At 46.6% G+C, this 16,822-nt stretch overlaps 1 protein-coding gene across 8 annotated transcripts in view; it reads right to left on the reverse strand.

Annotated features, from left to right (window-relative positions):
• LOC109879857 (probable E3 ubiquitin-protein ligase HECTD4) overlaps nt 1-16,822 on the reverse strand; it is a 66,658-nt gene that overhangs the window by 24,942 nt on the left and 24,894 nt on the right. For all 8 annotated transcript variants that reach the window (XR_004208966.1, XM_031820430.1, XM_031820415.1 and 5 more), the window contains exons 19-49: nt 16,590-16,743; nt 16,294-16,394; nt 15,964-16,168; nt 15,602-15,826; nt 15,140-15,303; nt 14,701-14,946; nt 14,396-14,588; nt 14,212-14,316; nt 14,047-14,135; nt 13,773-13,939; nt 13,489-13,624; nt 13,225-13,369; nt 12,946-13,112; nt 9,607-9,753; nt 9,251-9,435; nt 8,649-8,802; nt 8,250-8,530; nt 7,988-8,177; nt 7,801-7,882; nt 7,429-7,631; nt 7,146-7,281; nt 6,809-6,991; nt 6,435-6,599; nt 6,119-6,288; nt 1,870-1,985; nt 1,621-1,724; nt 1,293-1,454; nt 1,008-1,156; nt 800-879; nt 433-596; nt 104-341 (exon numbers count right to left, since the gene is read on the reverse strand). Coding sequence is in view for 7 of the 8 variants with exons in the window: in XM_031820430.1 (XP_031676290.1) it covers nt 104-341; nt 433-596; nt 800-879; nt 1,008-1,156; nt 1,293-1,454; nt 1,621-1,724; nt 1,870-1,985; nt 6,119-6,288; nt 6,435-6,599; nt 6,809-6,991; nt 7,146-7,281; nt 7,429-7,631; nt 7,801-7,882; nt 7,988-8,177; nt 8,250-8,530; nt 8,649-8,802; nt 9,251-9,435; nt 9,607-9,753; nt 12,946-13,112; nt 13,225-13,369; nt 13,489-13,624; nt 13,773-13,939; nt 14,047-14,135; nt 14,212-14,316; nt 14,396-14,588; nt 14,701-14,946; nt 15,140-15,303; nt 15,602-15,826; nt 15,964-16,168; nt 16,294-16,394; nt 16,590-16,743 (5,006 nt within the window). In the remaining variant the exon portion in view is untranslated. The remainder of the gene's footprint in view (nt 1-103; nt 342-432; nt 597-799; nt 880-1,007; nt 1,157-1,292; nt 1,455-1,620; nt 1,725-1,869; nt 1,986-6,118; nt 6,289-6,434; nt 6,600-6,808; nt 6,992-7,145; nt 7,282-7,428; nt 7,632-7,800; nt 7,883-7,987; nt 8,178-8,249; nt 8,531-8,648; nt 8,803-9,250; nt 9,436-9,606; nt 9,754-12,945; nt 13,113-13,224; nt 13,370-13,488; nt 13,625-13,772; nt 13,940-14,046; nt 14,136-14,211; nt 14,317-14,395; nt 14,589-14,700; nt 14,947-15,139; nt 15,304-15,601; nt 15,827-15,963; nt 16,169-16,293; nt 16,395-16,589; nt 16,744-16,822) is intronic.

The following is a 16,822-nucleotide window of genomic DNA, read 5'->3' on the forward strand; positions in this document are numbered from 1 at the left end:
TTTTAGGTGACCTCATGAGACCAGAACATCAAGCACACCAAACCAGGTCAAAGGTTTAAACTAAGACACATTCGTTTGGTGCAGGAAGGTGATAGGAACATACGTTGCTGGGCAACTGCTACTGCGGCGATCCGACATGGGGGTCCGTGGGAGCCAGAGTCAGATGCCACACTAGCACCCGCATCATTGTCGCTGTCAGATGCCATGGCGAAGGGGAGGGCCTCAAAGTTAGCGCTGATTTCTTCTGCCAAGTCAACACAGAGGTCAGCAGCGTTGCGGTGTGCTTGGCCCTCTGCGTACGCAAACGCCCGGCAACCAAAGTTGGCACGAATCTTTGTGTTCTAAACAAAATACAACACAAACCATGACAAACATAAGCTGCATTCATTGGACTTTAAATCTTACTTGACATGTCCAGGCATAAAGGCCCACCTTTTTCTGAATGTGCACCAGAGGCCACATGCCCCCTGCTACGTCCTCGAGGAAGGGGCTGAGGCGCTGGCCACAGTAGGTGAAGTAGACCCGCCCTTTAGGGGCCTGGCCGGGGGGTGGAGGGGTGCCCTCTGAGCGCTCCCAGCCAATGCCCGCAACATCCCCTATAGGCAGGAAGAGAATGGTCACCATCCAAGATACATTGAGTTCAAAATCAGATGTTTCACCAATATCTGTTAAATATGCAATACACATTGGTTGGCATAAGTGTAAAAAATAAATAAATAAAGTAAAATGAATGACAGAAAAAATAGGAGGTAGGTGATATTATGAAATTAGATAAAAAAAGGACTGTTTCCTATCTCACCAGGAAGTAGGGCCACGTCCAGCCTCACACTCTTCCACTGCAGCAGACTGGAGCCATTATAGTGCACAGCCCTACCATTACTGAAAGGGTGAAAAACAGAGACAGAGGTAGGATGAAACAGAAAGGAAAGAGAGAAAGGCACTCAGTCAGAGACAGGGCAGTGGGAAACCTCTGAGATTACAGCTATAAAATCCATATGAACACATACTTGTGAAAGAGGCAGGTGCCAACAGGGTTGGTCCACGCTCCGTCTCTCTTCTCTGCTTCTGTGGCAAAGCCGAAAGACGCAATAGGACCACTGTCATCTTCTGAGTCTCCATAGGAGGCTATCTCTATCTCCCAGTAAAAGGAAGGCGCCTACAGGAAAAAGAGGGAGAGGAATTTTAAGATTCCAAATTAGTCAGCCTGCTTCATAAGCACGCAAAACTGAATTTTCATTCATATAAAACCCAGTGCCATTCCCAAGACATCCAGTTAGCGTAGCGGTGCCCACCTGAACAGGAACAGGTGAGGTGGCATAGATGAAGGTTCCCCTGGGCAGGCCTCCTCCAGCACTGGGGTCGGCCAGGAAGGTGACGGAGGTGAGACGGGATGAGAATACGCAGGCACGCACTGGAGGGAACCCCCTAGATGGACACCACGTCATCTCCTTGGGCTAGGGAGAAGTACAGAGCGGAACAGAGAGAGTTAGGAGACTGGCCCTACAAATCTCAATCGGAATCCCTTCATCAATCAAAAATTCCTAATACGGTTTTATGTCCTTTATTAAAATCAGTAGATCTCAGTAGATAAATGAGTCGAAAGGCTACAGCGACACCCACCTGGCGCCTGTCTGTCTGGAGGGGAGGGGGTGGCGGGCGAGCGCAGTCTCGGTACAGCATCCTCACTCGCTCACACTGTGCTTCAACCATGCCGAGACGCTCCCCTGCACAACACAGACGCACTGTTACAAACAGCAGCCCTACTTCCTTCCACACAATCAATACTACTGTCATATAGGAAAGTAAAGTCATGCTGCATTGCAGAAGTGGTCTCGTAATTGAGCACTATGCTACTGGGTGGTCACTCACCAGGACTGCACTCCTGGGCCACTAGGTTGAGCACCTCCACAGCAGCAGGACACTGCTGAATGAACTCCTCACAGAACGAGCTGTCCTCCAGGAGCTGGGCCATCACCAGACATGCCCTGGAACACACACATTTAACCCTAAATATAAACTAAACTAAACAAAACAAATATACAGTGCATTCAGGAAAGTACTTTTTACACATTTTAGCCTTATTCTAAAATGGATTAAATAAAACATTTTCCTCAGCAATCTACATACAATACCCCTTAATGATGAAGCAAAAACAGGTTAAGAAATTTTGCTAATGTATTAAAAATTAAAAATAGAAATGCCACATTTACATAAGTATTCAGACCCTTTGCTATGAGACTCATAGTCTGTTGCTATTGACCATCCTTGAAAAGTTTCTACAACTTGGAGTCCACCTGTGGAAATTCAATTGATTGGACATGATTTGGAAAGGCACATACCTGTCTATATAATGTCCCACAGTTAACAGTGCATGTCAGAGCAAAAACCAAGCCATGAGGTCCAAGGAACAGTCCGTAGAGCTCAGAGACAGGATTGTGTCGAGGCACAGATCTGGGGAAGGGTACCAAAAATGTCTGCAGCATTGAAGGTCCCAAAGAACACAGTGGCATCCATCACCCTCAAATGGAAGAAGTTTGGAACCACCAAGACTCTTCCTGGAGCTGGCCCGCCCGCCCGACCAAACTGAGCAATCTGGGGAGAAGGGCCTTGGTCAGGGAGGTGACCAAGAACCCGATGGTCACTCTGATAAAGCTCCAGAGTTCCACTGTGGAGGTGGGAGAACCTTCCAGAAGGAAAACCATCTCTGCAGCATTCCACCAATCAGGCCTTTATGGTAGAGTGGCTAGACGGATGCCACTCCTCAGTAAAAGGCACATGACAGCCCTCTTGGAGTTTGCCAAAAGGCAGCCAAAAACTCTCAGTCCATGAGAAACAAGATTCTCTGGTCTGATGAAACCAAGATTGAACTCTTTGGCCTGAATGCCAAGTGTCCCGTCTGGAGGAAACCTGTCACCATCCCTACGGTGAAGCATGGTGGTGGCAGCATCATGTTATAGGGATGTTTTTCAGCGGCAGGGACTGGGAGACTAGACAGGAACGAGGCAAAGATGAACGGAGCAAAGTACAGAGAGATCCTTGCATGAAAACCTGTGCTCAGGACCTCAGACTGGGGCAATGGTTCACCTTTCAACAGGACAACAACCCTAAGCCCACAATCCACTCCTGCACTGTCTTGGCTTCGGGACAAGCCAGAGCCCAGATTGAACTCAATTGAGCAGCTCTGGAGAGAATTGAAAATAGCTGTGCAGCAACACTCCACATTCAACCTGACAGAGCTTGAGGATCTGCGGAGAAGAATGGGAGAAACTCCCCAAATACAGGTGTGCCAACCTTGTAGTATCATACCCAAGAAAATCTCAATGCTGTAATTGGTGCCAAAGGTGCTTCAACAAAGTACTGAGTATAGGGTCTGAATACTAATTTAAGTTTTTTTATAAATTAACAAATATTTCTAAAAACCTGTTTTTGCTTTGTCATTATGGGGTATTGTGTGTATATTGATGAGGGGGAAAAAAATTATTTAATCAATTTTAGAAGGCTGTAACGTAACAAAATGTGGAAAAGGTCAAGGGGTCTGAATACTTTCCGAAGGCACTGTATGAAACACAGGTGCAGAGTAGGGCTGTTGAGGTGACCGTATTACCAGCAGTCATGAGTCATGACCGCAGCAAAATTCCACGTGACTATTGAGTCACGGTAACCTCCTCTTATGCACTCAGGACATGCGTTGGTCGTAGCCTACCCAACTCGCTAATGACCATCAGGTCGCTAATGGCCTGGTACTCAAGGCTCTATCGGAAAACATGGTCATTTCGGATGTTGTTTCAATGCCTAAGAAAGAAATTGACCGTGCTTTTTAAGTTGATGATTCATTCAAAACACCAATTTACACATCTATCTATATACAGTACCAGTCAAAAGTAGACACACCTATTCATTCCAGGGTTTTACTTTATTTTTACTATTTTCTACATTGTAGAATAATAGTGAAGACATCAAAACTATGAAATAACATATGGAATCATGTAGTAAGAAAGTGTTACATCAAAATATGTTATATTTGAGATTCCACCCTTGCCTTGATGACAGCTTGCAAACTCTTGGCATTCTCTTAACCAGCTTCATGAGGTAGTCACATGGAATGCATTTCAATTAACAGGTGTGCCTTGTTAAAAGTTAATTTGTGGAATTTCTTTCCTTCTTAATGCGTTTGATCCAATCAGTTGTGCTGTGACAAGGTAGGGGTGGTATAAAGAAGAGAGCCCTATTTGTTAAAAGACCAAGTCCATATTATGGCAAGAACAGCTCAAATAAGCAAAGAGAAATGACAGTCCATCATTACTTTAAGACATGAAGGTCAGTGAATCCGGAAAATTTCAAGAACATTGAAAGTTTCTTCATGCGCAGTCGCAAAAACCATCAAGTGCTATGATGAAGCTGGCTCTCATGAGGACCGCCACAGGAAAGGAAGACCCAGAGTTACCTCTGCTGCAGAGGATAAGTTCATTAGAGTTACCAGCCTCAGAAATTGCAGCCCAAATAAATGCTTCACAGACTTCAAGTAACAGACACATCTCAACATCAACTGTTCAAAGAAGACTGCGTGAATCAGGCCTTCATGGTCGGCCGGTACCCCTGCACATTGACTCTGTACCGGTACCCCCTCTAAATAGTCTCACTATTGTTATTTTACTGCTGATCTTTAACTACTTGTTACTCTTATTCATATTTTTTTTAACTGCATTGTTGTTCAGGGGCTTGTAAGCATTTCACTATTGTAGTCGGTGCATGTGACTAATAAAATGTTATTTGATTTTGATTTGATGCAAAGAAAACTACTAAAGGACACCAATAAGAAGAGACTTGTTTGGCCAAGAAACACGAGCAATGGACATTAGACCATTTGAAATCTGTCCTTTGGTCTGATGAGTCCAAATTTGAGATTTTAGGTTCCAACCGCCGTGTCTTTGTGAGACGCAGAGTAGGTGAACGGATTATCTCTACATGTGTGGTTCCCACCGTGAAGCATGGAGGAGGAGGAGGTGCGATGGTGCTTTGCTGGTGACACTGTCAGTGATTTATTTAGAATTCCAGGCACACTTAACCAGCATGGTTACCACAGCATTCTGCAGCGATATGCCATCCCATCTGGTTTGCGCTTAGTGGGTCTATCATTTGTTTTTCGACAGGACAATGACCCAAAACACCTCCTAACTGTGTAAGGGCTATTTGACTAAGGAGAGTAAAGGAATGCTGCATCAGATGACCTGGCCTCCACAATCACCCAATCTCATCCCAACAACTGCTGTAGAAACTTCTTCAAGACTGTTAGAAAAGCATTCCAGGTGACTACCTCATGAAGCAGGTTGAGAGAATGCAAAGAGTGTGAAAAGCTGTGAAGGCAAAGGGTGGTTAATTTGTATCTCAAATATATTTTGATTTGTTCAAAACTTTTTGGGGTTACTACATGATTCCATATATGTGTTATTTCACATTCTGAGGTTTGTATCATTCAACTAAAGTTGACAAATAACTCTAAATCTAGTGTATTGGACCAGTTTCAAATTATGTATTTTACGCACAACATAACCACTTCATATGTGCACCTGCTCCAGAATTGGAAAAATATCCTTTCTAAGTTCAATTATATTGTTCTTACTATAAAATCATATAATATTAAATAAAGGCACAGAACTCATAGGCATGTTTTGTCTGCTAAATGAATAAGCAAGCATACAGCATGGTGCATAGCCAGATAACACACAGTTGGCCAACTCATATTCTGTTCATTCTTCATATCATAATGTTTCTTTAGACCTGCCTAAAATAAATAATGGATTTATTGTGATGTGTATATTAAATTGATTTAGACTTTTTTTAAATTAAGATGTTCCAAACGCGCCTTCAGCGGCTTGTATGCTGCTTGTATGCTGCTTGTATGCTGCTTGTATGCTGCTTGTATGCTGCTTGTATGCATGTAGGCCTGGAAAAGCAAAACATGTTTACGTTAATTAACGGTCAATTACCATGAGACCGGCACTCTTTTGCACGACAATAACCGGCAAAATGTCATGACCGCCACAGCCCTAGTGTAGACACACACTTTTAGGAGCAGAAAAACATTATGACCAAGATAATGTCCTCGATAGTGATTTACCTGGTCCTGATTTCAGCCAACAGGCGAACAGCAGCCATAACAGGACTGGAGCCATCTCCTGAGGCAGGGAGGGAGGAGTGGATGGACAGACTGCCCTCCTGTGGCAGAAGCATGGACTGTACCGCCTGCACCACCTTCTCTGTGATGGACAGCTTGTAGAGGGGCATCGCCTGGGAGAGAGAGAGGGGAAGGGGAGAGGGACAGGGATGAGAAGAGAACATTAAATTAGCCTACTAGCGAACATTAAAGCACTTTCATCATTTTCAGTCAAGTTACGTTATGTGTGTCTGACTTCCCTTACCCTCCCTGTTCTTACCTCAGAGCGGGGAGTGCAGAGGCGGGAGATGGGCACCGTCAGGATGTCTGAGGCCTTGCAGGCCTTCCTGTACTCGCAGGAAGGGAACTTCACCGTGGCAATGCCTTCCTGCTCGTTGATGGACATGACCACACCCACGCTGCCCAGCACTCCTTTACCCACCACCTGAGGGAGCAGAGGGACCATGATGAGAAACATGCACTGACCAATCACTGCTATAGCTCTTCCTGCCCACAGCACTGTTGGCCTGGTATAGTGTTGTAGGTATCTAGCATGTTAATTTCACCACAGAGACAGGTACAATGCATGTTGCTAAGGGTGTACTGCTAAGTCTTCTAATGGATCTATCAACTTGTGCTCCTCTCCTAACCAACCTGGACCTCTGAGCCAATCTTGATGGTCTCCTTGAAGCCTCCGAGGGCGCAGAGTGCCGCCACAGCCTGCCTGCCGATGGCCTGGAGTTTAGCCAGCTTCCTGCCGCTGCTGCTACCGTTCTCCAGGATGCTCTCAGCATACTTCCCCAGCTGTGGGATGAACATCAGTGCTCTGGACAGCACCTGGCACAGTCATCAGTAGTGGTAAGTCCATGTGTTATCACTATGATCTTCATATACAGTATATTCTTAGAATTACATGGCTCTAGCATCTGCAAGTAGACCTTAGAATGGCTGCAGCTGCCTCTAAAACCTACGCATTCTAATAGTGCTTTACCTTCTCTGCAGTGCTGGTCCAGATCTGGGCGGTGTTGGACTCGGGAGCTGTGAGCAGGCTGTGCAGCAGGGCGATGACCTCAGCAGCCATACTGTTGGCCACATGTCCACTGATGAAGGGCCTGATCGGGTCAGACCTGAACAGTGGAGGGAGAGAGGAGACCGGTTAGAACCGTTCTCTGCTCTGGTTAACTAGAACTAGTGTAGCAGATTCAATTCCACTGGTATTACGGTTATACAAAAGTAATAATATAAATCTTGCACAGCTTGAGTGTCACACCAACCTGGCCAGTTCAGAGTTCCTGTCCCGACACACAGCGGTCTGAGCGCTCTTCTTCTTGTCCCCTGTGGTGACTCCTCCAGCAGCCTCTGGGACCAGAGCCTCCACAGGCGGGCCCACGCTCACTATCAGCCCAGACTGGGCCCACTTATTGGCCTTCCTCAGGGCGGCAGCAGCCTCCTCTGTGATCACCTCACAGCTACCACTCTGGTGAGGTGAATGAGAGGAATGGGGAAGGAGCAGATCAGCCAGTAATAAATGGTATTATTCTTGAACATATGCCTTGACTAGGTTTAATTCTTCACTATTCTTCTTTCACTTGGTGACACCTCAATGACTTTTGCAGCCACATGAAAACTTTAAAAACAGGCCTGACCTTGGTCATGTCTCTATCCATCTTCACCACCTTCTCCATGTTGGCTCCAGTTCCAAGGCGGAACGGCCGGCCTTCTGAGCTGCTGCAGGCCACCAGGGAGAAAATGCACAGGTGTCAGAGAGACTGCATGGATGGTTTGGCACACATGAAGTTAAAAGGTCTCAGGAGGTATTACGATGAGTCTTACCTGAGCAGTGGCTGTAGAACCTCATGAGAGGACTGGTCCTCCCGCTTGTGGATAAAGATGGACAGTTTGCCATCCACAGCCTCGCCCTCCTCCCCAGAGTCCTTATCTGACTTCAGGGTTCCCTTGGGGCTGGAGCGGCTCAGGCTGGTGTCTGGTTCTGAGGAGCTGGGGGACAGCAGGGTCTGGCAGCCTGGTGAGGGGACACGGTGTTAGAGACAGCAGTCTAACAGAGGCCAGATATCTCATGACCAAAATGTCCTACCTGGTACTACGTAGTCAGCCAGCTTGGCCAGCAGCAGAGCGGCGATGCGCGAGGCGGGGTCGGTGGCGTCCTGCTGCTCAGCATCTAGGGTGTTGATGGAGTAGCTCCAGGCGGGCAGCGCCACGTTGCCACAGTCCTCTACACTCATCAGGGGCAGGGCAGCGCGGCACAGCTGCAGGATGATCAGCACCAGCTTGGGAGACGGCCGCTGGTCCAGCAGCAGAGACAGGAGCTTGGACACACAGGCTGGCTGGCTCAGGATAGCCTTCCCTATGTGGCTCCTGGAGGAACGCCAGACAATCATAGAAAATTAGAAGGCGACAACGGTAATTTCACAAACACAGAACACAAGAAGACTGGCGGTGATGTGTATTTGACCTGTTGTTTGCTAGTGGTTACCTGGACAGGTCGTTGAGCAGGCTGAGGACGTCCTGCAGAGCATCGTTCCCTGCTGCCTGGTTCCCACAGCACTCTGTGGCTCTGACCAGGTGGTTGGTCAGCAGGCTGGACACCTGCCGGGCCAGACCTGAGTGCACCGCATCTGTTGAACCACCTTAAGAGAGGGGGAGAGGGATTTCTACAGTAGTAAGAATTATAGGCACACTGTACTCTCTGTAGAAAACACAGACGTGAGGTTGCATCCTAAAGTCTGATTATCTATATTCAAAGGTCATGAAAATACCCATCTTTCCTCTGGTTTCTGAATTATTGGCCTAAAATCTCCTTTTGCCAAGCTTGCCTAACTTTAACCTCCAACTATTCTTCTGTGTTTTGTCCTCACTTTGTTTGTAGACCCTGAAGACATCAAGACAGCCTTTCATACCTTCCTCTTTAGCTAAAAAGCACAGCACACTATCAAGACTTTGGAAACGTCTGGGTGAAAATGATTCTCATATGTTCTGCTTCAGCGTTGAGGTTCTCTTCATTTCTTGGAGTGGGCTACCCATTTCACAAGCTGATAAATTACCCCCCCCCCCCCCCAAAAAACCGATCTTGCATACCTTCCACCTTCTCCCACTCAATGCAGCGGTTGGCAAGCACCTGGAAGGCAGCCCAGGCCATGGTGGCCACCTTCTGCTTCTTGGTCTGCTTCTCATTGGAGCTGCAGTCCCTCTGGCCACTCAGGCTGCACAGGCGGTCCATGAGCTGGACCAGACCACTGCGCACCAGGCACTGCTCCTCACTCCTACAGGAACACATGGGCAGACGTGTGGGGATTTAGAGAATGGCAATTCTAGGAAGTCAGGCATTTTTGGGTGCCAGGAGAATGAGGTGAATTGTTTGTTCCTGATAACAAACAAAGCCTTTTTCCAAGAGTAACACGAGGATTTCGGAAGATAGAGAATAATTGTCTTGCCTAGTATAGGGGATGGTGCAGAGCATGCCAATACTGTTGGAACAAGCGATGGGGAAGCGGGCACATAGTGACACTACAGACGTCATAGTCTCCCCAAAGGCCTCCTGCACCTGCTCCACCATTCCCCCACAGGTCAGCTCCTCGATCCTGCACAGAGGACACAGATACATTTAGAAAATTGAATTTCTCCTGCATTATACACTAAAATACATTTGGATATTGGACAGGGCTTTCAGAATAATTTTTAACTTATGTACAACGGTTCCTCATTCATAGTAGTCACTAACGGATTACAATCATCTCCATTTACAGTAGGGCGAAGCACGAAGGTCACAGTCTCTCACTATTTATTACAGCACTAGAACCATTAGCCGAAGCTATTAGGCTGCATCAGTCTATGGGAGGTTGGGAGAATAAACAACTGTTTTATGCAGACAATATATTACGATTAATGTCAGACCCGCCAACTCTCCATATTGCCTTTACTGGACCTAGTAAATACATTTTCATAGATAAAGGTAATGCCCCTATCAAAACAGTGTCTGAGAAGTGACCTCGTCAACTTGGGATTTCAATGGGTCCCTAAAAACCTAAAAGCTAAGAACTGGGATAATATACAAATGTCATTATGGGTTACGATACAGGTTACAAAGATGGTCATGGCTCTTAAACTCAATTACGTCATCAGCATGCTACCACTGTCCATGCCGGTCTGTACCTGTGGATTTAAAATTATTACTCCGCTTATTTGGGCCGGTAACACGGCCAGGATAAAACTAGTGAGATTACAGGCAAAGACTGAGGAGTGAGGATTAAAGATGCCCAACATGAAATTCTATCAAGAAGCCTTTATAACTGCCCAAATAGGCTTTCTTTATTGAGACCTCTAAAAGGCCAATGTAGGTGGTCATGGAAGAACTTAATGCCCCATTTGAAGCATCAGATTATTTGAGTCAACAAAAGGTGGCACTACAGAATGTCCCATACAAAAAAAAAATATGGAGTCAGATTCATAAGAGGAGAAAAAAAACATCACCTTTCTTGACAAACTCTGCTTCGTTATGGAATAACCCTAAATTGAAAATAAGAGGACACATGGTTTTCTGGAAAGATTGGTATAGAAAGGGGATAAAGAACATTACGTGTCTATATCAAGAACCTCTTTTGAACAACTAAGGAACAAGTAGATTTTACAGAAACAAAACTTTTGGTGATATCTCCAGCTTAGGATAGGATAGACAGAAAAACAACAAATTCCCTGTACATTCTAATATAAGTGTTAAGATAGAAATCCTCTGCAAATTACCACATACCGCAGAAACTTGTAAGGGCCTAAAGGTTGTATGGGAAAAATACTTTGAAGTTACATTTTGAGAGGAGGAATGGAACAAAAAAGTACAACAGATGCTCCTCCCTGTGAGAGATGCCCAGTCCTAGCTGATTCTTCAATTTCATTCTTTAGAGTCTAAGACATTGGGGAAGGGAAAGGCGAAGCATGGCAAATGGAATTGTTTTAAGATTGTCATAATATGGGATCATTAGGTATTTGATTTTGAGGACCCCTTTAGGTATATATTTTAGGGGGATCAAATATAGGTTTTGGCCTTCACTACGAAAGCCCATAGAAACACATTGAATAACAAATTCATACATGGCAAAAAAAGACAGTAAAACACAATAATAATAAAAAGGTTGAAGTGACTGTCCTAAATCTACGAGATTTAGATACACACACACAGTTGAAGTCGGAAGTTTACATACACCTTAGCCAAATACATTTCAACTCAGTTTCACAATTCCTGACATTTAATCCTAGTAAAAATTCCCTGTTTTAGGCCAGTTAGGATCACCACTTTATTTTAAGAATGTGAAATGTCAGAATCATAGTAGAGAGAATTATTTAGTTCAGCTGTTATTTCTTTCATCACATTGTCCCTGTTGTCTTTAGGCCATTTTGCCACAACATTGGAAGTAAGCTTGGGGTCATTGTCCATTTGGAAGACCCATTTGCTACCAAGCTTTAACTTCCTGACTGATGTCTTGAGATGCTGCTTCAATATATCCACATCATTTTCTTTCCTCGTGATGCCATCTATTTTGTGAAGTGCACCAGTCCTTACTGCAGCAAAGCACCTCCACAACAAGATGCTGCCACCCCGTGCTTCAAGGTTGGGATGGTGTTCTTCGGCTTGCAAGCCTCCCGCTTTTTCCTCCAGACATAAATGGTCATTATGGCCAAATAGTTCTATTTTTGTTTCATCAGACCAGAGGACATTTCTCCAAAAAGTACGATCTCTGTCCCCATGTGCAGTTGCAAACCCTAGTCTGGCTTTTTTATGGCAGTTTTGGAGCAGTGGCTTCTTCCTTGCTGAGCGGCCTTTTAGGTTCTGTATATATAGGACTCGTTTTACTGTGGATATAGATACTTTTGTAATTGTTTCCTCCAGCAACGTCACAAGGGCCTTTGCTGTTGTTCTGGGATTGATTTGCACTTTTCGCACCAAAGTACATTCATCTCTAGGAGACAGAACATGTCTCCTTCCTGAGCTGTATGATGGCTGCGTGGTCCCATGGTGTTTGTACTTGCGTACTATTGCTTGTACAGCTGAACGTGGTAACTTCAGGCATTTGGAACTTGCTCCCAAGGATGAATAAAACTTGTGGAGGTCAGACTTTTCTGAGGTCTAGGATGATTTCTTTGAATTTTCCCATGATGTCAAGCAAAGAGGCACTGTGTTTGAAGGTAGGCCTTGAAATACATCCACAGGTACACCTCCAATCGGAAGCTTCTAAAGACATGACATAATTTTCTGGAATTTTCCAAGCTGTTTAAAGGCACAGTCAACTTAGTGTATGTAAACATCTGACCCACTGGAATTGTGATATAATCTGTCTGTAAACAATTGTTGGAAAAATTACTTGTGTCATGAGGAAGGAAAAGTATGTGTATGTAAACTTCTGACCCACTGGGAATGTGATGAAAGAAATAAAAGCTGAAATAAATCATTCGCTCTACTATTATTCTGACATTTCACATTCTTAAAATAAAGTGATGATCCTAACTGACCTAAGACAGGGAATTTTTACTAGGATTAAATGTCAGGAATTGTGAAAAACTGAGTTTAAATGTATTTGGCTAAGGTTTATGTAAACTTCCGACTTCAACTGTATATTAATGTCTGTCAAGTTATTGTTTAGTGTTAAATATAATTCAATCGCATTGTTATATTGTGAAAGGAAACAATAATTATAATTGTAAAATAAATTCTCCCAAATGTAAACATACCATGAAGATATATTAATGGTAGTTTTGTGTGCGAGTGTGTGTCCATGCCTTACCTGGGCCCTCCCTGCAGCACCATGGTAACGGGTCCCACCAGGTGAGTGACCCCACCTACCCTGACTGCGGCAGTGAGCAGCTCCCTCATGTGAACGAGGGCCTGCTTCCTCGTGCTGCCCCGCCTCCACCGTGTCTGAGCTGCAGACAGGAAACTGCTGCTGGAAACCTGGAGGAGGCAGAACTAGGGTAAAATATGAATAGACTCAACTTCTCTAACTGTTTGGCACCAAAAACACAGAATTCAACATGCGGTGACTGTGGCGGACGGCTGCACTTACAGACTGGTCGGGCAAGGTCCCTATGAAAGCAAAGAGCTGCCCCAGCAGCACACTGTACGTGGGCTTGTCCCGGCTGTCCTCCATGGCTAGAGACTGCAGCAGGGTGAAGGAGCTGCTGCGGTGACTGGTGGGGTGGTGTCGCCTCCTGCAATAGAGGAGAATAACGTAGAGGGGTGAGTACTCTCTCCATCCATCATCAACTTAGTGTCGTTATGCTTGTGATACACTTTCTCTGTATCAAAGAGATTTTTGTGGACAGTGAACCTTTGGCTGCTGTGTGGGAACTCCAGGTCCTGGTTGGCGATCATCTCCAGGTCGGAGGGCGCAGACATACTGCGCAGGAAGACTGGCTGCTTCACCCCGGGAACCACCGTCTTAGTGTCTGACACAGACTTACAGGCTGCCACACAACAACAAAAAGACAGAATCAGTCACCTCTATTTTATCATACTACATCCAGGCAGCCAAAGTAAATCAGGAGAGAGGTACAGAGAAGCAGGTGTAAGCTAGGGAGGTAGTTATGTAAGGAAGTGTAAGCTGAGGGGTACCTGGCGTGCCAGCAGGCGTGGTGTTCAGGCTCCTGCAGTGAGGAGCGATGGTGACATGGAGCAGCAGCTCTGTGCGGTTCATCAGGCTCTTCACCAGGGCTTTGGTTTTGGCCAGTGGCACACCACTCTTCAGGTGGACAGAGTTCACCTCCTGGAAGAACTTCTCCCTGTGGACAAACGTAGACCACAAACCAGAAGACAACGCGGAGGAAGAGATGTTACCTCAGCAGTCTTAACATCGGCATTGTCACGTGGCTCTTCTCCAATGTCTTACCTCAGTGTGAGGACAACATTTTCCAAATCACCCCAGTCCAGTGGGACCTCCTTTAGTGAACACAGCAATTCTAGTTCCTTCATTTTGTTCTGGGGAAACAAAAACGAATTATATTTGCTGAACAGTGTACAACTTTATGAGAATCATAGGTGAAGGGATGTGTACCTCAAAGAAGTGATAGTCGTGGAAGAAAGGAGCATTGTTCTCCAGCTTTCCCTGCTGAGCTTCCTCCACCTCGTTCTGCCACTTCTGCTCCAGCTCTGCTACACTCTGATGGATGGCAACAAACAAAGTTCTACACACACACACACGGAGAGGGAAAAGCAGACTATAATAGCCACTTGTGTACCTGCAGCTGGCGCTCCATGGCGTTGATCTTCTTGAAAGTCTCGGCCATGATCTTACAGAGCAGGTCGTACTCCTCAGCGTGCTCCTCGCGGTACTGGAAGTTGACGAGCGACTGGAGAGCATCCACCAGCGTCAGGTGCTTTATCACACACGACACTATGACCTCCTCCATAACGTCTGGCCTGATCACCTCCCTGACACGGGCAAGTCAGAGAGAAAAGGGGGAGAGGATGGGCAGTAATGACTGGTTAAAATAGATTTGGAATGGCAGTTGAATATGTGGTATATATGGTCACCACTTCTTACTTGATGCTGGGACGAAACTGTGGTCGCCCCCTGCCGGACACCTCTCGTAGCCGGCTCATGATGCCCGGAGGCAGGCGGATGCGGGGCAGGTCAAAGTAGGCCCCAGGCATGAGGCCCGGGGGAGGGATGAGCACGTCAGAGGGGTACGTGAACTCCCGGTCCTCCTCGATGGTGAGGGGTAGCGGAGAGGGACTGGGGGTTAGGGCTGGAGAGATGGCACCATTAGCTTCCACCTGCCATTGGCACCTGGAGGAAATGGATAGCATTTAGTCTCGGCTGTCCTGGTAACCGCTCTCTGCCACGGTGTCACCGGTGTTATTTTACTAGGGTGTTACTATTTAGTTGGTTATAGCTGTATATGACTGTGCTGCGACATCGCAGTGCATTCGTGCAATCTATAGTGTGTGCTCTGTATCATTCGCCATATATGCCGAGTCACCTTTGGAGCAGCTTGGAGCAGAGCAGGTCATGGCAGGCGTCCTCCTCTCGGGTTACTTCAGGTCCGTTGTAGAGGATGCGGAGCATGGAGCAGGCCAGTACAGACAGACCCAAAGCCAGGTCTGCCAGGAAGGGGAGACCCCCAGAGACATCCTCTGATGATTCCTGTAGCGGGAAAACAGAGACAGATCTACGTAACAATGTCTGGGTGTGTATGTCAAACATGGCAGCAACATACTGTATTCACAACAGTGCAGTGATCTAACTCCACAGCTGTGTGTACCTGCGCTCGGACAGTGCAGTGATCTAACTCCACAGCTGTGTGTACCTGCGATCGGACAGTGCAGTGATCTAACTCCACAGCTGTGTGTACCTGCGCTCGGATAGTGCAGTGATCTAACTCCACAGCTGTGTGTACCTGCGCTCAGACAGTGCAGTGATCTAACTCCACAGCTGTGTGTACCTGCGCTCGGACAGTGCAGGAAAAACCCCACATCGCTTTGTCTGGGGTGTTGTGCTCGCGCCCACTTCTCATCTCAAAGGAGAACGTCACTGTGTCCCCCTCCACCTTGACCAGGTCTTTGGGCCAACCTGTCCCTAGGACACTGCGACTGCCATAGCCCAGAGTGTTGCCTCCATACTCTGTCACCTTTCGACTGTTAGTGTTGGGCCCGGCATACATCACCAACTGGAACACCAGCGAGAAAAGACCAAGTCAATATCTTCCTCATAGAGCTTTGCAATGATAAACTAGATTAGACATGTTATGACATAGCTTTAACATGGAAATGTGATGTGGGGTGGAGAGGTGCAGCGATTGGTCACCTTGTCGTAGTCGTACTGTGAGGAGCAGCGGGAGTCGAAGCGCAGGTAGAGGCAGCGTGCCCCTGGGATGTGTACCGTCTCTTTGAACTTATAGTTGTCTCGCACTGGGTGGACCGTCTCCACCGTCTTCCCAGCAGCCCATGGGGCAGGGATCTTCAGGCCTGTCAGGAAGCCTGGCTCCTCCCGCTCATCTAGGATTCTAAAGCTGGAGTAGGACAGAGGAAGTCAGTCAGTCATCAGGGACAGAAACACACAAACACAAACACACTTGGAAAACCAGGCTTAAGGTCCTGATAAATCTTGCCTACAGAGGACCGTGTGTACTCTTACCGGTCATCATCAGCAGCAGGCGCCTTTTGGCCCAGCGGCCCTCCTACCAGTGGAATGCTGTCAGTGAAGAGAGGAGACTGGGTCTTCAACAGCAGAGCAGTCTGGGAAATAACCAGGAGAAACCCATATTATAAATATATGCTAATTCTCCTTCCAAACTATCATCAACTTTCAATTAACAAGCACAACACGTCTACCCATCATCCACCACAGAAAGCAGAGACGACAGACGTTCTAAACTAGAGCAGAATATCTACATTGAGGTGAGACGGGGGTGTTTGTTTGAGAGCCCCCACCTGGCTGGTGTAGAGGACGAGCTGCACTAGCTGGGGCATGAGAGCGTCAGCCAGATTGAGTGTCTGCAGGTTGGGGTGCATCAGAGAGGTGAGCAGCACCGGCAGCAGGTGGCCCAGCATGGTGGCCTTGGTCATCTGCTCCAGACCCTTCAGCCTGCGGACCGGAAGGAGAGAGGAAGAGGTGGGACGAGGAGGAGAGAGAAGTGGGATAAGAGGTATGTGGAAGAGAGTTC

The sequence above is a fragment of the Oncorhynchus kisutch genome, linkage group LG3 (assembly GCF_002021735.2).
Source record: "Oncorhynchus kisutch isolate 150728-3 linkage group LG3, Okis_V2, whole genome shotgun sequence".
Lineage (NCBI taxonomy): Eukaryota > Metazoa > Chordata > Actinopteri > Salmoniformes > Salmonidae > Oncorhynchus > Oncorhynchus kisutch.